The sequence below is a fragment of the Cervus elaphus genome, chromosome 20 (assembly GCF_910594005.1).
Source record: "Cervus elaphus chromosome 20, mCerEla1.1, whole genome shotgun sequence".
Lineage (NCBI taxonomy): Eukaryota > Metazoa > Chordata > Mammalia > Artiodactyla > Cervidae > Cervus > Cervus elaphus.
Window position 1 is genome coordinate 52,346,104 of NC_057834.1, and position 25,225 is coordinate 52,371,328.

At 36.6% G+C, this 25,225-nt stretch overlaps 2 protein-coding genes across 5 annotated transcripts in view; one reads left to right on the forward strand and one right to left on the reverse strand.

Annotated features, from left to right (window-relative positions):
• Positions 1-25,225, reverse strand: part of SYCP1 (synaptonemal complex protein 1) — a 146,404-nt gene that overhangs the window by 29,893 nt on the left and 91,286 nt on the right. For all 4 annotated transcript variants that reach the window (XM_043877177.1, XM_043877176.1, XM_043877179.1 and 1 more), the window contains 3 exons: positions 24,305-24,397; positions 23,740-23,814; positions 1,195-1,254 (listed from right to left, as the gene is read on the reverse strand). In XM_043877177.1, the coding sequence (XP_043733112.1) occupies positions 1,195-1,254; positions 23,740-23,814; positions 24,305-24,397 (228 nt within the window). The remainder of the gene's footprint in view (positions 1-1,194; positions 1,255-23,739; positions 23,815-24,304; positions 24,398-25,225) is intronic.
• Positions 5,432-6,451, forward strand: LOC122678257 (UBX domain-containing protein 2A-like). The gene has a single exon (XM_043878881.1). The coding sequence runs from the start codon at positions 5,432-5,434 to the stop codon at positions 6,449-6,451; it is 1,020 nt and encodes a 339-aa protein (XP_043734816.1).

Consider the following 25,225-nt stretch of genomic DNA (forward strand, 5'->3'; position numbering starts at 1 on the left):
AAGATGAAGGACTGATGTTGAAGCTGAAACTCCAATACTTTGGCCACCTGATGCGAAGAGCTGACTCATTGGAAAAGACCCTGACGCTGGGAAAGCTTGAGGGCAGGAGGAGAAGGGGGATGACAGAGGATGAGATGGTTGGATAGCATCACCGACTCAATGGACATGGGTTTGGGTGGACTCCAGGAGTTGGTATTGGACAGGGAGGTCTGGCATGCTGCGGTTCATGGGGTCGCAAAGAGTCAGACACAGCTGCTAAGCGACTGAACTGAACTGAACTGAACAGATACTATTTTGATTTTCACCCCCTTTCTCAACTGGTTCAGATTTAAGAAGCAAGGTGTGATTTGTTAAGCCCTCTCAAAAACTCTAAATTAGACATAATCTAAACATGAGCTTTAGAATTTTTAAATGAAATGGTTTCTAACACAGGAAATTTCTCAAGAGAGAAACATAAATGTACCTATTTAATACTATAATAAAATTTTTAAAAGATTAAAATCTTCTCTAAACTTCCCAATGACAGATGCTTTGAAATGTTTTAGCTAATGCTTTTGGATTAATAAAGAAACAATTTTGGAAATGAAATTGTGTGATATATATTTTTTTTTTTAAGTTTTGGGGTATAGTTGATTTATAACTTTGTGTTAGTTTCAGGTGTATAGCAAAGTGAACTTGTTATATGTATATGCATATGCATATATCCAATCTTGTTTAGATTCTTTTCCCACATAGGCCATTACAGTAGAGTTCCCTGATTTATATAGTAGGTCTTTATTAGTTATCTATTTTATACATAGTAGTGTGTATATATAAATTCCAATCTTCCAAGTTATCCCTTCCCAACCCCTTACTCCCTGGTAATCATAAATTTAACTTCTACACCTGTAACTCTATTTTTGTTTTGTAGATAAGTTCATTTATAGCCTTTTTTTAGATTCCACATATAAGTGACCATATGTATAGTTCTTTCTCTGACTTCATTCAGTATGACAATCTCTAGGTCCATTACTGCAAATGGTATTATTTTGTTCTTTTCTATGGCTGAGTACTATTCCATTTTATGTTGGTACCACATCTTTTGTGTTATATATTTTTATGTTATTTTCCAATTTATGATAAAAAATTTACAAGTAGATATTAGAAAACAAAATAGTTATAAAGAAATTTATGAGAATTATATAAAACTCTTACCTTATCTTTTTTTTCTTTGAGAGTAACTGTGTTTTCTTTCACCTCTCTTTTGAGTTTTTCCTATTAAAAATGAATATCAAGTACATACAATGTAGTCATTACTATTATAAAAATTAATGTTCCTATTATCAAATCTTTCCTAAGAAATACTAATAAAGAATCCTGCCTTTTAAATCTTAAAAAACAATGAAAAGAAAAAAATTATTTCCTTTCTACAGAAATATGTTATTTGATTTTGATTATCTTTTTTAAAAAATTCTGATCTGTCTCTGGCAGGTATCTGTGGACTCTTGAGTAAGTCGTTTAAGACACCAAATCTCAGCTTTTTCATTTGTAAAATGAAGTGCATGGATCAGCTTATAAAGTAAGGGATATACACAATTAACTAGCTATAAAGAGCTGCAAAGAGATCCAAAATATTATGAACCTTTAGAGGCAGAATACACTTATTCTCTATGTATTAAGAAAAGCAATTCAGTTGCTTTTAAAAGAAAGTTACAAAAAAGGTATAAAATAGTTATAAAATAATACATCATTTCTCTAGTACTCCAGGAAATAATATACTCTATTGGAGATTAGTGTATGTACATTCAGTAGGGGGAAAAAGGAAAAATTAACCCTGGCCTAGAAAAAATAATATGTACAATGCCTTTAATATGATAATCATCTAGAAAACAGAATGGTTACAGTCTCAAGGAGCCTTACAGGTGAGAAGGAAAAGTTTCAATGCACACGTACAACTTTGGGCAAACTTGACTTGGCTGCCCATGATGCCTATGCCAATATCTGCACTCACTGAACGTCTTATTACACCATGCTATCTCTCCTAAAATGTTGCTCCTAACCAGAGAAAACACTTCACCATGAAAGAAGCTGGCAATAAGCTGATATAACAGTACTCACTGTTCTTATTATGTATCCTATCAACTGGAAATAGTTGATTTTCAGTTATCACAATTGATATTTACTCTGTGGGTATGAAATGTAGTCTTCTAGGATAAAGTATATCCTCTAAACTAGCTAAATTACACTAACTCTCAGAATACACATCTTGACTTCTAGAGGACAGAATGGAGAAAGCACCTTCCCAAAATGCACTTTCTCTGACTCTGACTTTTGTAGGTCTGGCGATCTTAGTACAATCTGTTCTAATACTACATGTGTTTCCAAGGTATGGATTAGCTCATACCCCAAGGTGTTTCTCTGGTAGTGTCTAACTGATCATGAGTTCCCTAAACTAATGGGCAGTCCACTAAGGTCCCTATTTAACTGAGTAACTAAAAAATGTCTGTAATATGGTCTAGCAAAGAAAGGATTGACTTGAGGCACAGGAGCAGAGTATGACAGCCTTGTGCTCACCTTTCAGACCTGAATAAATTTATAAACCTAGAGCCCTCTAAATTAAAAGATGGATTTTGCAATAATATCAGAAATACATACTGAATCTTGGTAATTGGATACTGAGTATCAGCTAACACCAACTCTTATAGCCCATAATGTTCCTATTTTTTCACTCACTAGCTTGAGTGCAGGTGTTTTGGGGTCACGTGATAAGTACATTTGATCTCAGTCCACCTCATGGTGAGCCCATGGAACCATAAACCCATTCTGTGATAATTTCTTTAGATTCTGAGTATAGAGTTGAATAGATAAACTCAGTAAGTGGCATAATCACCATATTAGTTCTGACTACAGAGTGAGATTTTTTACATTTGGAAGGACCAACTGGAAGACTTTAAAACTTTCTTTCCATATCAAGAATACAGACAAATATACAAAATACCACATCTCACTAGGCAGAGAGTAAGGCACCATCAAGAGATGAAAGACACAGGAAAGGTGATTTAGCATAGTCTCATAAAGTCAACGTATTTTAAGTAGAAGCTAAGACTATCATCCAGTAACAATTTCTTCATATTGATTGGTATGTAAAAGAGGTCAAAATCAGAATTGGCATATTATGAAAGCGAAAGTGTTAGCCGCTCAGTCATATCTGACTCTTTGCAATCCCATGGACTATAGCCCACCAGGCTCCTCTGTCCACAGAATTCTCTAGGCAAGCACACAGGAGTGGATTGCCATTTCCTACTCCAGGGGATCTTCCCAACCCAGGGATCGAACCTGGGTCTCCTGAATTTTAGGCAGATTCTTTACCATCTGAGCCACCAGGGAATATTGGCTTATTGACTAGGATCAAAATTGAAAACTAAGAAATAGTTTCATATAAAACATGAGTTCAACTTAAATACTGGAATTGTGTTTATCGGGATTCCCTGGTGGCTCAGACAGTAATCTGCCTGCAATGCAGGAGACGACGGTTTGATCCCTGAGTCAGGAAGATCCCCTGGAGAAGGGAATGGCTACCCACTCCAGTATTCTTGCCTGGAGAATTCCATGGACAGAGGAGCCTGGTGAGCTACAGTCCATGAGGTCACAAAGAGTCAGATTAATCTTAATAATGCAAAATAATAAAACATAAAAACTATATGTATAAAAGAATAGGAAGTAGGAGAAAGTGTTCAAATATATTGTTTAAAAACATAAAGGTAACCAGTAAAATATCTCTGCTGGCTTCAAACTATGGTGCTGGAGACGACTCCTGAAAGTCCCTTGACAGCAAGGAGATCAAACCTTTCAATCTTAAAGGCAATCAACCCTGAATACTCATTGGAAGGATTGATGCTGAAGCTGAAGCTCCATTATTTTGGTCGTCTGATGCGAAGAACTAACTCATTGGAAAAGACCCTGATGCTGGGAAAGATTGAGGATAGAAGGAGAAGAGGGAGTCAGAGGATGAGATGGCTGGATGGTATCACCAGTGCAATGAACATGAAGTTGGGCAAACTCTGGGAAATGGTGAGGGACAGGGAGGCCTGGCATGCTGCAATCCATGGGGTCGCAAAGAGTGGGACATGACTGGGCGACTGAACCACCACCACCAGTAAAATAATTAAAAAGACTATATACCCTTCCCAAATCAACCAAAGATACACACACACATAATTCAGAGAAAAATAAAATAATTATTAAATTTATATCATTTACATTAAATTAATATGTAATATAAAATGACAAAAACATGATTAAAATATATATCATACTGATAAGGGTTAATAATCCAGAATATGTAAGGGTCAGTAATCTAGAATATGCAAGAACTCCTACAACTCAACCAAAAAACCAAATAATGTTTTTTTCATTTATTTTTATTAGTTGGAGGCTAATTACTTTACAACATTGTAATGGTTTTTGCCATACATTGACATGAATCAGCCATGGATTTACATGTGTTCCCCATCCTGAACCCCCTCCCTCCTCCCTCCCCATCCCATCCTTCTGGATCATCCCAGTGCATCAGCCAAAAAACCAAATAATTTTAAAATGGGCAAAAGATGTGAACAGACAATTCTCCAAAGAGGATATACAAATGGCCAACAAGCTTATGAAAAGATGCCGAACATCACTAATTATATGAGAAATGCAAATCAAAAGTACAATGAGCTAACACTTCACATTCATTAGGATGACCACTATCAAAGTAATATAAAATAAGTGTTGGCAAGGAGGCAGAGAAATTGGAATCCTTGCACATTATTTGTAGGAATGAAAAATGATACAGTTGCTATGGAAAACTGTATGGTGGTTCCTCAAAAAATTAACATTAGAATTACCGTATGATCCAAGAATCCCACTTTTGGGATATATATCCAAAAGAATTCAAAGCAGGATCTCCAAAAGGTATCTGCATACCTCTGTTCATTAAAACATTAATGACAATAGCCAAGAGGTAAAAGCAGGCCCAATCTTCATCACAGATGAATGAATAAAGAATATGTGGTATATACATGCAATGGAATATTAGGTAGCCTTAAAAAAGTAATGAGAGAGAGAAAGAGAGAGAGAGGGAAGAAGAGAGAGAGACACAGAGAGGGAGGCGAGGGAGGGAAGGACAAGATGATTGTATGGTATCACCGACTCAATGGACATGAGTTTGAACAAGCTCCATGAGATGGTGAAGGACAGGAAAATCTGGTGTGCTGCAGTCTACGGGGTTGCAAAAAGTTGGACACCACTCAAGGACTGAACAAAAGAAGGGAATTTTGTCACATGCTACAACAGGGATGAATCTTAAAGACATTATGCTAACTGAAGCAATCCAGTTACAGAAAGACAAATAATGAATGGGAATTAAAAACCATAGAAACAGAGAAAAAAGATGGTTGGAAGGTAGTGTTTAATGAATTTAGACTTTCAGTTTTACAAGTTAAAAAGTTCTAGATTGAAATATACTGTACAGCCGAGCTCCACTGGGCCTGGGGGCGGCGGTGTTCCTCGTTTGAGAGGCTCCAGCCCTGCGGCGGCGGCGCCCGCGGCCCCTGAGCAGATTGAGACCGAGACCGCCAGATTGAGACCGAGGCCACGAGGCGGCGGCGCGGCACGGCCCCCTCCAACGGCCGCGCCCGGAGTAAAACAAAAGAGAACGAAAGAAGTAGATAATCTTGAAAGTATAAAGGAAGAATGGGTTTGTGAAACAGGATCTGACCACCAACCTCTTAGTGATAGTCAACAAACAAATTGTGAATATTTTGTTGACAGACTTTTTGAGGAAGCTCAGAAGGTTGGTGCCAAATGTTTGTCTCCCACTGAACAAAAGAAACAGGTAGATGTAAGTATAAAATTATGGAAAAATGGATTCACTGTCAATGATGATTTCAGAAGTTATTCTGATGATGCAAGTCAACAGTTTCTGAACTCCATCAAAAAAGGGGAATTACCTTTAGAATTACAGGGAGTTTTTGATAAAGAGGAGATGGATGTTAAAGTTGAAGAAAAGAAAAATGAAGTATGTATGTCAACAAAGCCTGTGTTCCAGCCCTTCTCAGGACAAGGTCACAGACTGGGAAGTGCTACACCAAAAATTGTTTCTAAAGCAAAGAATATTGAAGTTGAGAATAAAAATAAGTTGTCTGCTGTCCCACTAAACAATCTGGAACCCATCACTAATATACAGATCTGGTTAGCCAATGGGAAAAGGATTGTCCAGAAATTTAACATTTCTCATAGGATAAGCCACATCAAAGACTTCATCAAAAAATACCAGGGATCTCAGAGGAGTCCTCCCTTTTCCCTGGCAACTGCTCTTCCTTTCCTCAAATTGCTAGATGAAACACTCACACTGGAAGAAGCTGATTTACAGAATGCTGTAATCATTCAGAGACTCAAAAAAACCGCTGAACCTTTTAAAGAACTTTCATAGCATTATTTTCGATACACCAAATGGAAAGTTTCCCCAAAAATGATGGTCATAAGTGGACATGCAAATCAAAACAAGGGAAAGTCAGATTTGCTGGGTTTTGCACTGTTTAATTCCCTGCTGATGAGATTTTAAAATAAGTTAGGAAAGTAAACTATTACTGGAAACTATATTCAGTGAACTCTTTCCAGAAGGCTACTCAGAAAGAAAAATATACTTATTTTCAAATACCATTTATTCAACATAAGATATATTCAATAACTATATCATCTAAAATCTTAATATGGTATAAAGTAGGAAATATGTGCATAGCATCTTTCATTCAGATATCATTCCCAAACAGCAATGATGTGTTTAAATGTTAGCTGTCTCAGATTTTTTAAATGGCAATACATTAAAAAATTGTATGTGGCACGTTAAAAGCATCAGTGTAATTTTCTTATATTATTTCTTATAATATTTATATTATATATATATTTCTTATATGTGAGATATATATTTCTTATATGTGAGATACAATATAAGGCTGAAAGGGTCTGCTTTTACCACAGCTTTACCTAAACCTCAGAAGTGTTCCCAATTTGCATACTCCAACAGTCGAATAGTAACAATATCTGGGATGTACTTTCATTTAAGAATAAAATTGTGTAGCTTAGTATAATGTCAGTATCAAGGTGCTGACTCATATTTCAACATTTTCAAAATATGTAGATTTAAAAGAATTCTTTTTTCTGTAGGAACCTGTTTATTCCCTACTTTATTTTCCTTCAAAAACTAGGGGTTTGTTTTTAGCTGACATTTGGAGTGAGCCGTTTGACACCACTCACGTAGAATCTAATGCTGATGTTGTCACATTGCTAATTAACATTTTTAAAATGCGTCATGTGAAGTGTGGTTTTCTATTTCATACATCAGTTGGCCTGTTTACATATTAAAGGATTGTTTATTATGTTCAGATGTCACTAAGGAAAACCTGCTTCACATCTTAGATTTTTAACTAAAACTGGTTTGACTTCAGTATTTCACTGTCAGATTAAATCCTCTTGCCTGAAAATAAGGAGCTTTTTGCAGATGATCTGTTGAATCATATTTAAAGTGAAATATACATTGAGTGTGCCAAGGAATGAAGCAACCGTGCCTATCAGCAGTAATATTCATAGGGTACTGGATGCCTGCTGGAAAGAGCAGTTCTCAAACTTTTTGGTCTCAAGACCTTTTGTTTATGTGGGTTGCACATATTAATGTTATATTTAAAATAAAAGGTTATAAAATATTTATTCACTAAAAACATGTGTCAACATAAAGAACATTTTCATGAAAAATGTCAATTTTCCAAAATGTCAAAAGACAGAGTGGGAAACGTGGCATTGTATTTTATTTTCTGAAAACATCTTTACTGTCTGATTTAAAGAAGACAGATGGGATCTCATTTGCTTCCACATTAAGTCTGTTGCAATATCACACATCATGTCCCCTCTAGTAAATGCTCCTGTACACTCATTAAAAAGTGAAAAAAAAAAAAGCAAGAATAACATCTTAATATAATTATGAAAATAGTTTTGACCTTGCAGACCCCTTGAAAGAACTAATCTTATAAAGCAATGATTTGCAGTGATCTTCAAGCCTTAATGCATAAGGATCACCTGGAAAGCTTTTCAGAATGCCTATTACCTGCCACCTACCACACACACATTCTAACAATTCATTGCATTTGGGATGGGTCCCAGATCTCTACATTTTTAATCTCCAGTAATTCTTAGGTATGTAGTAGGAGAACCTGTCTTCAGGAAATCCTGTACCAAGCTTCCACCCTAGGAAAATAAAACCTGCATGCTTCACCATGGCAGTGTAAGACCCAACTGAAATGGGGCTGTTAGACCTTTAAGTTTTATCCTAGTCCCCCACAGTTTGCTCTTAAACTGTCCTTCCCTCCCCCCACCCCTTAATGCTGAACTGATCATGAGAAAAACGTGTGCTTTATCTTCTATAAGTACAGCTGAGACAAGGCTGCAGTATTTAAATGAGGCTTTTATTAAAGGCTCAGGGATAACAAAAGAGAAATAGACACATAACTAGATGACCTGGTTTATAAGATATATCTTCGTTTGAAATCCATTTTGAGAATGTTTGCTTTTCTAGCTCTCAGAACTCTTCCACATGGTAGAGTTCTGTCATTTTATCAGGGAGAGGGGGAGAACAAAGGAGAACCTTTTCCTTTAGTCACTCACCCTCAGAAATAAACAGACACAAAACAGAAAATATTTATTGTCGGTAACGTTTACAGCCATGATAGAGCCCTCTTGCTAGTGAAACAAAAATAATGGCATTCTTAAAAAAGTGAGGGGATGCTAAGATCATACATAAGATGATTGCTGATATATTTTCAAGAATCTGTAAGAAAATGTTTCATATAGGCCTATCATAAAGCATTTTATAATTTTCCTTTGCATAAATATGTCAATTTATGATTCTCCATATACTTAAATGAAGGGGCTTCTTGTTGGAAATATTGTTCTCATACGGATAGAAAAGCCTCCCTTGTGGGTTTTCCAGTTTACCATAATTATTATCCAGAAGACATATTGGAAGTTTTCTTGGGTGTACATGTAGAGTACACCACAGTGAGAAGTTCTTTAGAGAAAGACCTGTCATCAGCAATAACCCTCATTTTTGTAACTGTGAAAACTTTAACACGGGTGATATTCATAAAGGTTTTCTAAGGTGAGAACCACCTCATAAAGCTTTTTATGTGAGTTTAAAATTCTAAAGTTGTTAATTAAATGTCTAATATAGTCCAAACATATTGACTTTAGAAAACAAACTGAATTTTGCAAAGGAAGGCAAACTTGAAAATAAGCCAGCATCTTCAGTGTGGAATACAATTTGACCTAAGTAGTTGTTTGAAAACTGGCCTCAATCAGTTTAAAAGCATTGTTAGGCCTATTATATAGAAGTACATATTGAATTTTACAAATTTTAATTTATTGGTTAAATGACTATGCATTATCCAAGTTATAAAGGTGATCTTATTTTACATACTTCTGTCATTTAGAGTAGTTTTCATTTTACCTAATTGTGTTGAAATTATGCATGCATCTATTTCAGTGCCTTAAAATATTTTGAAAGCAATCTTGATAATGGTTAAAGAACTGTTGTCTTAAAGATGAAACACTGTTCATTAAAACTATCTGTGAAATAATTTATATTTGTTTGTTATAAATTAGTTACATATAGATGCATTTGTCATTTTTATTCGCAAAGACATTCAGTTTGAGAATCAACAAGCATTTATTAGGTGCTTTCTATTTGCCAGGTACTTTAACCAATGTTACTTTTATTTAATACTCAGAAGTTTTAAATGTGATATTTAAAAAAAAAAAGAAATCTACTGTACAACAATATCTATATGCTTAAAACTACTAATCTATACACTTAAAACATGTTAAGATGGATGGTAAGTGTAATGATACATATTTTTACCATGAATTTAAAAACAAAACTACAACCATTCTATCTTATAAATATCAATGTAAACGTATTAAATAAAAATATTAGCAAACAGAATGTAGCATCACATTAAAAATACTTCATGACCAACTGGAGTTCATTCTAGAAACGCAAGAATAAGTTTAAAATATATATCATATCAATAAATACTATCAGGAAAACTAAGCTGTTAAAGAGATTTTTCATATTAAAGACTCCATTAAGGTTAATAAGAAATATACAAAAACATATAAAACAACCAAGTATAAAAAGAAAGGATCACAACAGAAATATCGGGCAAAGCTCACTTCAAAGCAAATAGGGCAAAGATAAAAGATAACAGTTGCCAAGGAGCAATTAATCAGTATAAACTTTTACACAATGAATAGTATTCATCAAAACACATAAAGTAAAACTGACTGAAAACTCAAGAGGAAGAGAAACAAAACAGTAATAAACCCTTAATGCCTTCTTTCAGCTCACAATTAATAAAAAATTAAAAATATATAACAAAGTAGATGTCAAAAAAATAATTGATAGAGTAGATCAAACTTCTTGCTAAGTGTGGAAGCATGAATCCAGATTATAAAATATTCCTCTCTCTAAACAAACAAAAAAACACAAAGGGAAAGAGGAAAGTAAAGTGGTTAAGAACTGGCAAAAATGAATTCAACGACAGAAACATGCCATATGGCCATAATCTTCCAATTCTAGTGAAGGTTCATCAGGAAAGACACAGTACTGTCTGGTTTGTGCTGTGCTGATCAGAGTACTGGGCTGATTTGACTCAGTATGGCTCCTACCCTAATCATTACTTACATGGTACTAGTGAAAGTAAATACATATAATAATGAGAACAACTGTTACTAATATACCTGGATTTGATAAGAAGAGATCTGAGGGGATAAGTAGGCAATTCAGGAAAAAGAAGCCTAGGAAATGGAGGGAAAATGACTAAATTTTATCACTTTCATCTCTCTCATCTGGACAAAAAAGCACAACAACCATACCAGTAAAGAACTAATTATCCGTGCCAATAAGTAAAACATAAGAGACATAAAGACAAAATGTAAAAATGAAGAAAAGATTCCCCTGAAGGAGCAGAAATCAAAAAATAAGAGATTCATTGAAAAACCATGTGAATTTTGTCCTTATCCATGTGTCTGCCTGCCACCACCCTGTAAGTAGGGTATACCAAATCATGATATTCTTATCTTTTCCCTCATAAAATTTGGTAAGTGAGGAAATATAGCTTGGAAGAGAGACTGGAAAAATGGCAAAATTGGCTAACTATAGCTTAACCTGTCAGAAAGACATATAGGCTCCAAGGTTTCACATGGAGTTGGTTAAAACATGTGAAGCCTAAGAACAAAACAATCACCAAAAAATAACCACAGACCAATCTTTGATATGAATATAGATATAAAAAAATCCTCAACGAAATACTAGCAAACCAAGTCTCACAGAATATAAAGAAGGTTATATGTCATGACAAACTAGGATTTCTCCTAAGACTTGAAGTTGAATTTAATCAAAATTATAGACTTTGCACTACAATTGATACCATCAAGAAACTGAAAAGACAATTCAAAAAATGGAAGAAAATATTTAAAAATCTTATATCAGATAAGAGATTTGTATCTAGAACACATAAAGAACTCCTAACACTCAATATTAAAAAATAAGTACCATTATATCTACTACTGTGGGCAAGAGTACCTTAGAAGAAATGGAGTGGCCATGATAGTCAACAAAAGGGTCTGAAATGCAGTACTTGGATGCAATCTCAAAAATGACAGAATGATCTCTGTTCGTTTCCAAGGCAAACCATTCAATATCACAGTAATCCAAGTCTATGCCCCAACCAGTAATGCTGAAGAAGCTGAAGTTGAAGAGTTCTATGAAGACCTACAAGACCTTCTAGAACTAACACTCAAAAAAAGATGTCCTTTTCATTATAGGGGACTGGAATGCAAAACTAGGAAGTCAAGAAACACCTGAAGTAACAGGCAAATTTGGCCTTGCAGTACAGAATGAAGCAGGGTAAAGGCTAATAGCATTTTGCCAAGAGAACGCACTGGTCATAGCAAACACCCTCCTCCAATAACACAAGAGAAGACTCTACACATGGACATCACCAGATGGTCAACACTGAAATCAGACTGATTATATTCTTTGCAGCCAAAGATGGAGAAGCTCTATAAAGTCAGCAAAAACAAGACCGGGAGCTGACTGTGGCTCAGACCATGAACTCCTCATTGCCAAATTCAGACTTAAACTGAAGAAAGTACAGAAAACCACCAGACCATTCAGGGATGACCTAAATCAATTCTCTTACTATTATACAGTGGAAGTGAGAAATAGATTTAAGGGACTAGATCTGATAGACAGAATGCCTGATGAACTATGGACGGAGGTTCATGACACTGAACAGGAGACAGGGATCAAGACCATCCCCAAGAAAAAGAAATGCAAAAAAGCAAAATGGCTGTCTGAGGAGGCCTTACCAATAGCTGTGAAAAGAGAGATGCCAAAAGCAAAGGAGAAAAGGAAAGATCTACACGTATGAATGCAGAGTTCCAAAGAATAGCAATGAGAGATAAGAAAGCCTTCTTCAGTGAGCAATGCAAAGAAACAGAGGAAAACAATAGAATGGGAAAGACTAGAGATCTCTTCAAGAAAATAGAGATACCAAGGGAACATTTCATGCAAAGATGGGCTCAATAAAGGACAGAAATGGTACGGACCTAACAGAAGCAGAAGATATTAAGAAGAGGTGGCAAGAATACACAGAAGAACTGTACAAAAAAGATCTTCACGACCCAGATAATCACCATGGTGTAATCACTCACACTCACCTAGAGCCAGACATCCTGGAATGTGAAGTCAAGTGGGCCTTAGGAAGCATCACTACAAAGCTAGTGGAGGTGATGGAATCCCAGCTGAGCAATTTCAAATCCTAAAAGATGATGCTGTGAAAGTGCTGCACTCAATATGCCAGTAAATTTGGAAAACTCAGCAGTGGCCACAGGACTGGAAAAGGTCAGTTTTCATTCCAATCCCAAAAAAAGCCAATGCCAAAGAATACTCAAACTACCACACAATTGCACTCATCTCACACGCTAGTAAAGTAATGCTCAAAATTCTCCAAGCCAGGCTTCAACAGTTCATGAACTATGAACTTCCTGATGTTCAAGCTGGTTTTAGAAAAGGCAGAGGAACCAGAGATCAAATTGCCAACATCTGCTGGATCCTTGAAAAAGTAAGAGAGTTCCAGAAAAACATCTGCTTCTGCTTCATTGACTTTGCAAAAGCCTTTGACTGTGTGAATCACAACAAACTGTGGAAAATTCTGAAAGAGATGGGAATTCCAGACCACCTGACCTGCCTCTTAACAAATCTGTATGCAGGTCAGGAAACAACAGTTAGAAATGGATATAGAACAACAGACTGGTTCCAAATAGGAAAAGGAGTATGTCAAGGCTATATATTGTCACCCTGCTTATTTAACTTATATGCAGAGTACATCATGCAAAATGTCAGGCTGGATGAAGCACAAGCTGGAATCAAGATTGCTGAGAGAAATATCAATAACCTCAGATATGCAAATGATACCACCCTTATGGCAGAAAGTGAAGAAGAACTAAAGAGCTTCTTGATGAAAGTGAAAGAGGAGAGTGAAAAAGTTGGCTTAAAGCTCAACTTTCAGAAAACTAAGATCATGGCATCTGGTCCCATCACTTCATGGCAAACAGATGGGGAAACAGTGACAGACTATTTTGGGGGGCTCCAAAATCACTGCAGATGGTGACTGCAGCCATGAAATTAAAAGACACTTGCTCCTTGGAAGGAAAGTCATGACCAACCTAGACAGCATATCAAAAAGCAGAGACATTACTTTGCCAACAAAGGTCCGTCTAGTCAAGGCTATGGTTTTTCCAGTAGTCATGTATGGATGTGAGAGATGGACTATAAAGAAAGCTGAGCACAAAAGAAGTGATGCTTTTGAACTGTGGTGTTGGAGAAGACTCTTGAGAGTCCCTTGGACTGCAAGGAGATCCAACCAGTCCATCCTAAATGAGATCAGTCCTGAGTATTCATTGGAAGGACTGATGAAGCTGAAACTCCAATACTTTGGCCACCTGATGTAAAGAGCCGATTCATTGGAAAAGAGCCTGATGCTGGGAAAGATTGAAGGCCAGAGGAGAAGGGGACAACAGAGGATGAGATGGTTGGATGGCATCACTGACCAATGGAGATGAGCTTAGGTAAACTCTAGGAGTTGGTGATGGACAGGGAGGCCTGGCGTGCCGCAGTCTATGGGGTGGCAAAGAGTCGGACACAATTGAGTGACTGAATGTAACGGAACAGAACCCTAATTTTAAAATGGGCAAAGTATTTGAGTAGATATTTATCCAAAATGGATACAAATGGCCAATAGCACATGAAAAGATGATCAATACCATTAGCCATTAAGAAAATACAAATCAAAACTCAATTATACACCATGCCACATCCCCCTGGATGACTATAATCTTAAAAGAGACAACAAGTATTGGTGAGGTTATAGAAAAATTAAGACCTTAATGCATTGATAGTGGAAATCCAAAATGGTACAGTTGGCTTGGACAACAGTTGGGTAGTATCTTAAAATATGAAACAGAGTTACCATATTACCCAGCTTCTACTCCTAAATATAATCAAGAAAAATGAAAACATATCCTCACAAAACTTGTACACAAATATTCTTAACAGCATTATTCATAAGTTAAATGAAAACAATCCAAATTTCCATCAACTGATAAATAGATAAATAAAATAGTATATCCATATAACAAAATATTCAGCAGTAAAAAAGGAATTAAGTACTGGTATATTCTAGGACACATGAGTGTGTATTAGTCACTCAGTTGTGTCCAATTCTTTGTGACCCCATGGACTGTAGCCTGCCAGGTTCCTCCAGTCATGGAATTTTCCAGACAAGAACACTGGAGTGGGTTGCCATATCCTTTTTCAGGGGATCTTCCTGACCCAGGGATTGAACCTACATTTCCCACACCGCTTTGCCATCATGGTTGGACTTTGAAGGCATTATGCTAAAGTGAAAGAAGTCAGTCACAAGACCATGTATTACATGATTCCATTTAAGTGAAATATTCAGAATAGGTAAATCTTATAGAAACAGAAAGTAGATTAGCGACTGACTGGAGCTAGTGAATTTACTGATGGGACCAAGAGGGCAGGTATAATGGCTGCTTGGGGGTTGATACATATATTCTAAAACTATGAGGCAGTGACGGTTACACAACTGTTAATATATTTAAAACCATAGAATTGTACACTTTAAATGGGTGACTATATAGTACATAAATTGTATGTCAGTGAAACTTTTTTAAAACTTAAGCAGAGACATTACCAACAAAGGTCCATCTAGTCAAAGCTATGGTTTTTCCAGTAGTCATGTACGGATGTGAGAGATGGACTATAAAGAAAGCTGAGCACAAAAAAATTGATGCTTTTGAACTGTGATGTTGGAGAAGACTCTTGAGAGTCCATTGGACTGCAAGGAGATCCAACCAGTCCATCCTAAAGGATATCAGTCCTGAATATTCATTGGAAGGACTGATGCTGAAGCTGAAACTCCAATACTTTGGCCACCTGATGTGAAGAACCGACTCATCGGAAAAGACTCTGATGCTGGGAAAGATTGAGGGCGGGAGGAGAAGGGGACAATAAAGGGTGAGATGGTTGGATGGCATCACCAACACGATGGATATGAATTTGAGTAGCCTCTGGAAGTTGGTGATGGACAGGGAAGCCTGGTGTGCTGCAGTTCATGGGGTCGCAAAGAGTCGGACATGACTGAGCGACTGAACTGAACTGAAACAGAACTGAGCCAGGACACAAAAAAAATTGGGGGTTTTTAACACTTTTCTTTCAGCAACTGATAAAATTACAAGGCGAAAGTCAGCAAAAATATATAAAATGTGAACAACACAACTAATTAGAGTTAATTGACATTTGCAGTACACCAACAATAGCATAACATACACTTGCTTCAAGCATCTATAGATCATCCCCAAGACAGACCATACCCTGGGCCATAAAGAAAACCTCAACAAACTCAAAAGATCAAATTTCTATGGAGTGAATGTTATTATCCCCCCAAAATTCATATATCAAGGCCTTAACCCACAATGTGGTATGGTGGGGCTAAAGGAGGTACAGCCTTTGAGAAGAAATTGGGTTTGGATGAGGTCACAGAGGTGAATCCCTTATGATGGTACTGGTACCCTTATAAGGAGATGAAGTAACCAGAGGTCTCTCTCAGCCATGTGAAGACACAGCAAGAAGGCTACTGTTTACAAGCCAGGAAATGGACCCTGAACAGAACTTTATCATGCTGGTTCCTTGATCTCAGACTGAGAGCCTCCAGAACTGTGAGAAATAATACTTATTATTTAAGCCTTTCAGTCTATGGTGTTTCTGTTAATAGTATCCCACAGACAAATATAGAAATCATAAAGATTGTATTCTCTGATTACAATGTAATTAAACTAGAAACTAGTAACAGAGAGACAACAAGAAAATCTTTGAACACATGAAAATTTAAAACAAACTTCTAAATAATCAATGGGTCAAAGAAGAAATCTCAAAGAAATATAAAACTGTAAGAACTGAATGAAAACAAAAACACAATATATCAAAATATATGGGACATAGCCAAAGCAGTATTAAGGAAGAAATTTATAATGCTAAATACTCATATTAGGAAGAAGGGTAGAGTGATTTCAGCAAAATCGGAGAACAGGCATTTTTACCATCCTCCTCAACAAGAACACAGATTTTGACAATCATCCATAGATGAGAATACCTCTGTGGAAGTTCTAGAGTCCAAAAGAGAAGTTCTAGCACACCACTAAGGCAAAAAAAATATATATATATCCCAGATTGAACACACTGAGGAAGAGAAACAGTTTCATTTTATCCATGTCACCCCCTTTTCTAGACAACAATACTGGAGTGGATTGCCATTAGCCTGCCAGGCTACAGTCCATGAGGTCATAAAGAGTCAGACATGACTTAGCAAGTAAACAGTACTCCCTCTCCCAAGACAGTGCAGCACAGTGGCAAGAGAGAACCTGTCAGTCAGCAATTTTTCCCATGCAGGAAAGAGAGACCATGAGGGTAAGCATCTAGCTTTCCCTAACAATGCAAAACACTGCCAAATATTTGCAAATCATATATCTGACAAAAGGTTAAAATGAAAAATATAAAGAATTCATACAGTTCAATAGCAAGGAAAAAAAATCCAACTTAAAAACAGGAAAAGGACTTGAGTAGACATTTTTCCAGAGAAGATATATAAATGGCCAACAGGTATATGAAAAGATGTTCAATATCAGGGAACTGCAAATCAAAACCACAATGATATATACTACCTCATGCCTGTTAAAATGGCTATCATCAAACAAAACAAGAGATAAATGCTGACAAGGATGAGAAGAAAAAAAGAACCCTGTGCACTATAGGTGGGAATGTAAGCTGGTTTAGCCACTATAGAAAACAATATAAAGATTCGTCAAAAAGTTAAAAATAGACTACCATACAAGCTAGAATCTACTTCTGAGACTACATCCAAAGGAAGTTAATTCAGTGTGTTGAAAAAACATCTGCACTCCCATGTAGCATTATTCACAACACTTAAGACATGGAAACAACTTAAGCCTCCATAGATGAAGGAATGGATAAAGAAAGTGCTGGGTGTGTGTGTGTGTGTGCATGTATAAAATATTCCACTGTAAAATATGTACACAATGAGAAATTATTCAGCCATAAAAATAAGGGATTCCTTCCACTTGTGACAACATGGATAGACACTGAGAGTATTATGCTACATGAAATTAAAAGACAAATATGATATCACTTATAAGTAGAATCTTAAAAAACAAAACATAGTAATTCAAAGAATATGTAGAATATTAAAAAACAAAACATAACTAAATTCATAGAAAGGGGGATAAGATTTCTGGTTACTGATGCATAGGTTGGGGAGATTGGGAAGTGGATAAAACTGGTCAAAAATTCCATTTATAAGACAAATAAGTACTTGGGATGTAAAATATAACATGATGACTATCGTTAACTATTGTCTGGTACATTTTAAAGTTGGGAAGAAAGTAAATCCTAAGAGCTCTCATCACAAAGAAAAAACTTTTTTGTTTTTCTTCATCTTTATGAGATGATTGATGTTAACTAAACTTACTGTGGTAATCCTTTTAAATATATATATTAAATCATGCTGTACACCTTAAACTTATACAATGCTATACAATTATATCTCAATTAAACTGAAAAAGAAATTGGAAAAAAGAACATTAGGCATACTTCAATACAAGTATTATTCCTCTTTTACTGAAACAGTAGGATAAAGGTTAACTATGTATTTTACTATCACAGGTGAAGTGAATGCCACTTCATCACTTCTTTGACATTTGTTAAAAACAGAAAATTTTCAAAGCACTGTATTCAAATAAAGGAAAGACAAGCAAAGGCAAAGATAAACAGACATAACCCTACCCCTTGAGGAACCTGAAATATAATGGAGCAGAGAGTGACAAAACTATTTTAATATAACAACAAAACACCAGGACTTCCTGGTAGTCCAGTGGTTAAGAATCTGCTTTTCAATGCAGGGGACACAAGTTTGATCCCTAGCCTGGGGAACTAAGATTCCACATGGCTTGAGGCAACTAAGCCGATGCACCAAAACTGCTGCGCCTGGACTCCTGGAGCCCAAGTGCAACAACCAGAAAGGAGCCAGCACGCCGCAACCAGAGAAGCCCACGCGCTGCACAGTGTGATTCTTCATGCTGCAACCAAGACAAATGCAGCCGAATAAATATATAAATAAATATTTTCTTTAAAAAAATACTATGAGAATACTTATATACAGTAAGCTCACCTTTGCAACATGAAAGATACGTGAAATTTTTCATAGGTGGAGAAAGTAAGAAAGGAACTAAATGCAGGAAACAGTGAACAGACACAGAGATCTGAAATTGAAAGTGCACATTACCTAAGCATATTGCAAAGTAATTAGGAAATATAATTTCGAATCATGCAAAATAAACCTAGATTTGAATTCTAAGTCATTCCATTGCTTTTCTTATGTGATCCTGAATAAATAACCTAACCTCTGTAAAAACACAGACAACAGGCTGGTCCGATGGTAGTGGGTTACCACTTATTAACATTAGGGTCACTAAAGTTGGTATACAACTCCCCACTGCCAAATTTGACTGGCTTTTAAAAAAGAAAAAAAAATGCAGACAATAATAAGTATTGTTTAATAGCACTGTTGTAAGGATTAAACTAGGTATAAGTAGGTTACTCGGCACAGTGTGATGTTATAAAGAAAGAAAAGAAAGTATTTGTCATTTTACAGTGTGAGTAAATTCCAAAAAACAATAAAACCTTGTGCGCACCAGGACCCAGGAGAAAGGAGCAGAGACCCCACAAGAGACTGAGCCAGACTTGCCTGTGAGTGTCCAGGAGTCTCCAGCAGAGGTGTGGATTGACAGCTGCCTGTCGCAGGGTCAGGGGCACTGACTACAATAGTCATGGGAGCTGGGCCTGCTGGCATAAGTCCTTTTGAAGGAGGTTGCCATCACCACACCATAGTTTGGCCTCAGGACAAACTACAGGGAGGGAACACAGCCTGACTCATCAGCAGAAAATTGGATTAAAGATTTACTGAGCATGGCCCTGTGCACCAGAGCAAGACCCAGTTTTACCCACAGCTAGTGCCTCACACCAGGAAGTTTCCACAAGTTTCTTATCCTCATCCATCAGAGGGCAGACAATAATTACAAAAACTAACCAAATGAATCACATGGATCACAGTCTTGTCTGACACAATGAAACTATGAGCCATGCCATGTAGGGCCACCCAAGACATATGGGTCATGGTTAGAGTTCTGACAAAACATGGTCCACTGGAGAAGGGAATGGAAAGCCACTTTAGCATTCTTGCCTTGAGAACCCAATGAACAGTATGAAAAGGCAAAAAGATATGACACTAAAAGATGAACTCCCTAGGTTGGTAGGTGCCCAATATGCTACTAGAGGGGAGTGGAGAAATAGCTCCAGATGGAATGAAGAGGCTGAGCCAAAGTGGGAACAATGCCCAGGTGTGGATGTCTGGTGGTGAAAGTAAAGTCCAATGCTATAAAGAACAATACTACATAGGAATGTGTAATGTTAGGTTCATGAATCAAAGTAAATTGGAAGTGGTCAAACAGGAGACGACAAGCATGAATGTTGACATTTTAGGAATGGGTGAACTAAAATGGACTGGAATGGGCGAATTTAATTCAGATGACCATTGTATCTACTACTGTGGGCAAGAATACCTTAGAAGAAATGGAGTAGCCATCAAAGTCAACAAAAAGGTCCAAAATGCAGTGCTTAGATGCAATCTCAAAAACAAAAGAATGATCTCTGTTCATTTCCAAGGCAAACCATTCAATATCACAGTAATCGAGGTCTATGCCCCGACCCGTAATGCTGAAGAACCTGAAGTTGAACAGTTCTGTGAAGACCTCCAAGACCTTCTAGAATTAACACCAAAATAAAAAGATGTCTTTTTCATCACAGGGGACTGGAATGCAAAAGCAGATACCTGGAGTAACAGGCAAATTTGACCTTGCAGTACAGAATGAAGCAGGGCAATGGCTAACAAGAGCTCTGCCAAGAGAACAGACTGGTCATAGCAAACACCCTTTTCCACCAATACAAGAGATGATTCTATACATGGACATCACCAGATGGTCAACACCGAAATCAGATTATATTCTTTGCAGCCAAAGATAGAGAAGCTCTATACAGTCAGCAAAAACAAGACCAGGAGCCGACTGTGGTTCAGATCATGAACTCCTTATTCTCAAATTCAGACTTAAATTGAAGAGTGTACTGAAAATCACTAGACCATTCAGGTATGACCTAAATTAAATCCCTTACGATTATACAGTGGAAGTGACAAATAGATTCCAGGGATTAGACCTGATAGACAGAATACCTGAAGACTATGGACAGAGTTTCATGACATTGTACAGGAGGTAGTGATCAAAACCATCTACAAGAAAAAGAAATACAAAAAGGCAACATGGCTGTCTGAGAAGGCCTTACAAATAGCTGAGAAAAGAAGAGAAGCAGACGGCAAAGGAGAAAAGGAAAGATATACCCATTTGAATGCAGAGTTCCAAAGAATAGCAAGGACAGATAAGAAAGCCTTTCTCAGTGATCTGTGCAAAGAAACAGAGGAAAACAATAGAATGGAAAAGACTAGAAATCTCTTCGAGAAGATTAGAGATACCAAGGGAACATTTCATGCAAAGATGGGCACAATTAAGGACAGAAGTGGTATGGATCTAACAGAAGCAAGAAAGATATTATGAAGAGGTGGCAAGAATACACAGAAGAATTACACCAAAAAGATCTTAATAACCCAGATAACCATGATGGTGTGATCACTCACCTAGAGCCAGACATCCTGGAGTGCAAAGTCAACTGGGCCTTAGAAAGCATCACTACAAAAAAGCTAATGAAGGTGATGGAATCCCAGCTGAGCTATTTCAAATCCTAAAAGATGATGCTGCACGCAGTATGCCAGCAAATGTGGAACACTCAGCAGTGGTCACAGGATTGGAAAAGGTCAGTTTTTATTCCAATCACAAAGAAGAGCAATGCCAAAGAATGGTCAAACTACCACACAATTGCACTCATTTCACATACCAGCAAAGTAATGCTCAAAATTATCCAAGCCAGGCCTCCACAGTACATGAATCAAGAACTTCCAGATGTACAAGCTGGATTAAGAAAAGGCAGAGGAACTATAGATCAAGTGGCCAAAATCTTTGGATCATAGAAAAAGCAGGAGAGTTCTAGAAAAACACCTACTTCTACTTCACTGACTATGCTAAAGCCTTTCACCGTATGGATCACAACAAACTGTGGAAAATTCTTCAAGAGATTGGAATAGCAGACCACCTTACCTGCCTCCTAAGAAATCTGTATGCAAGTCAAGAAGCAACAGCTAGAACTGGACATGGAACAATGGACTGGTTCCAAACTAGGAAAGGAGTACGTCAAGGCTGTATACTGTCACTCTGCTTATTTAACTTACATGTAGAGTACATCATGTGAAATGTCAGACTGGATGAAGCACAAGCTGGAATCAAGATTGCTGGGAGAAATATCAATAACCTCAGATATGCAGATGACACCACCCTCATGGCAAAAAGCAAAGAGGAACCAAAGAGCCCCTTGATGAATGTGAAAGAGAAGAGGGAAAAAGCTGACTTAAGACTCAATATCTTAAAACAAAAATCACGGCATCTGGTCCCATCACTTCATGGCAAATAGATGGGGAGACAATGGAAACAGTGACAGACTTTATTTTCTTGGGCTCCAAAATCACTGCAGATGGTGACTGCAGCCATGAAATTAAAAGACGCTTGTTCCTTGGGAGAAAAGCTATGACAAACTTAGTGTTATTAAAAAGCAAAGACATTACTTTGTCAACAAAGGTCTGTCTAGTCAAAGCTATGGTTTTTCTAGTAGTCATGTATGGATGTGAGAGTTGGACCATAAAGAAGGCTGAATGTTGAAGAATTGATGCTTTTGAGCTGTGGTGTTGGAGAAGTCTCTTGAGAGACCCTTGGACTGCAAGAAAATCAAACCAGTCAATCCTAAAGGAAAACAGTTCTGAATATTCATTAGAAGGACTGATGCTGAAGCTGAAGCTCCAATACTTTGGCCAACTGATGCAAAGAACTGACTCATTGGAAAAGACCTTGATGCTGGGAAAAATTGAAGGCAGGAGAGAAAGGGAACAACAGAGGATGAGATGGTTGGATGACATCACTGACTCAATGGACGTGAGTTTGAGAAAGCTCCAGAGATGGTGCAGGACAGGAGAGCCTGACATGCTGCAGCCCATGGGGTCGCAAAGAGTCAGACACAACTGAGTGACTCAGTCTCAGTCTCAGTTCAGTCGCTCAGTCGTGTCCGACTCTTTGCGACCCCATGAACTGCAGCACGCCAGTCCTCCCTCCACCAATTCCCAGAAGTCCATCCAAACCCATGTCCATTGAGTCAGTGATGCCATCCAACCATCTCATCCTCTGTTGTCCCCTTCTCCTCCCACCCTCGATCTTTCCCAGCGTCAGGGTCTTTTCAAATGAGTCAGCTCTTTGCATCAGGTGGCCAAAGTACTGGAGTTTCAGCTTCAACATCAGTCCTTCCAATGAACCCAGGACTGATCTCCTTCAGGATGGACTGGTTGGATCTCGCTGTAATCCAAGGGACTCTCAAGAGTCTTCTCCAATACCACAGTTCAAAAGCATCAATTCTTCTGCACTCAGCTTTCTTTATAGTCCAACTCTCACATCCATACATGACCACTGAGCAACTGAACAACACCAAATACAGGCATAATTTTTTTCTGAAACACGATCAATAGCTAAAAAACACATACAAATACATAAGCACTTTTAATATATGAAATATTATTCAAACATTTATATCTAAAAGCATGCCTACTCAAAGTAATCCTATATTTATATGCTTAATATTTAAACAATAGAATATGCTAAATACCTCTGAAAAAAGCTAATGGGGAAAAATTATATTTTTAATCCATATGTAAACTTATCTTATTATTTTCTAATATGATATGTTCATAAAACTAAAGTTACACCTAAAATCCAAAATTACTTTATCTATATTGTTACAAAACCTACTTTTTCTTCTCTTTCTGTTTCAAGGTGTTTCTTGACAGACCAAAGCTCATTTCTGAGATTGGATAGTTCAGTCTCCTAAAGAAAAAAGAACATGAAATTTATAAGTGCATCTATATAGTTCTTAAGATAATGAAAATGCAAACTAATATTTTAAAACTTTAGTTTTACAGAAAAATGAATTCACTCATAAAAGATATACACTTTTTAAAAGCTTACTGATATGAAGGCTGCTAGATGAACATAACCAAATTATTTCATTTAGACAAATGTTGTACAGTTTGCTCTAAAGAAATACTTAACACTATGTAATCTCTTCTTCTCATCCTCTCCCAATCTATCCCACTCCTCCTTTCCAAACCTCAATCAGAGCTCAAACTTATTTGTAATTGGAATTTACAACTTTTCACTTGAAAAAAAGAGATTATTCTATAATTTCAAAAAAAAATTAGAAAACCATCTACCTATACGATCTATAACATCCCTTTCAGATCTATGGTTATTTGATTCTATAGATCAAAAATTATGGTTTATATGAAAATTGGCTTCTACTGCTATTTGTTCTCACCAGAGATGCTTTCACTGATGAGTGTTCTTGCTCTTTGCTCTTATAAAGTCCTAATTCTGAGTCTCTTTCTTCAACAATTTTATCATATTGGTGCTATATTAAATAGAGAGAACATTTTAGATGTATTAGAAGTTCAAAAGCTTATGTTTCAATAACACTGTTATCCTAATGCATTTAATATTTACAAAAATAATGTTTATGAGTTCAGTAATATATATTTGAGCATATTTTTAAATTTTTAAATTATATTTTTAAATGCTAACAATAAAAACAATAAAACATAGATAACAGTCTTAGAAATAATCCAAGAGCAAAAAAATAATTTTTTTAATTAGGAATAATGAATTTCATAATTTAAAAAAAAAATTAGAAACACAAGGACCTCTTAGAAAAACTGCTGATTCCAGATCTTGGGCAGGAAATACAAGATGAGTCTTAAATATTTTGTTGTAACAGAAAGGAAGAAAGCTATCACAGATTATTGGGGTCAAGCCAAAAATACCTGCCAATCAGTTTGAAGAGGTTCCCACTGGCCAAAGTTGGGACAATTTAAGTACCAATAAGGATAAAAATTGTACTGGATTAAGACATACTAAAATTGCTTACATTTATGAGTTCACAATATTATTTAAAATATTTTAATTTTTCATAGGTTACTTCATAAAAATATCCTAAGCAACAACTTATAAAGATTGATAGGTATAGCCCACTTCCTATTGAAATCCTGAAGAGTATAAGATTTAATTCCCTAAAAGAATGATTACTTTAAAACAACAGTAAAAAGTAGAGCACGCTCACAAATACAACTAACATAGCTTTACATCTATTTATTATTGTTTAGTCTAGTATGTGTTGGACACAGGTAGAGATACAAATATTATATTTATTTAAGCACATATACTAGGTATGTATTTAAATAAA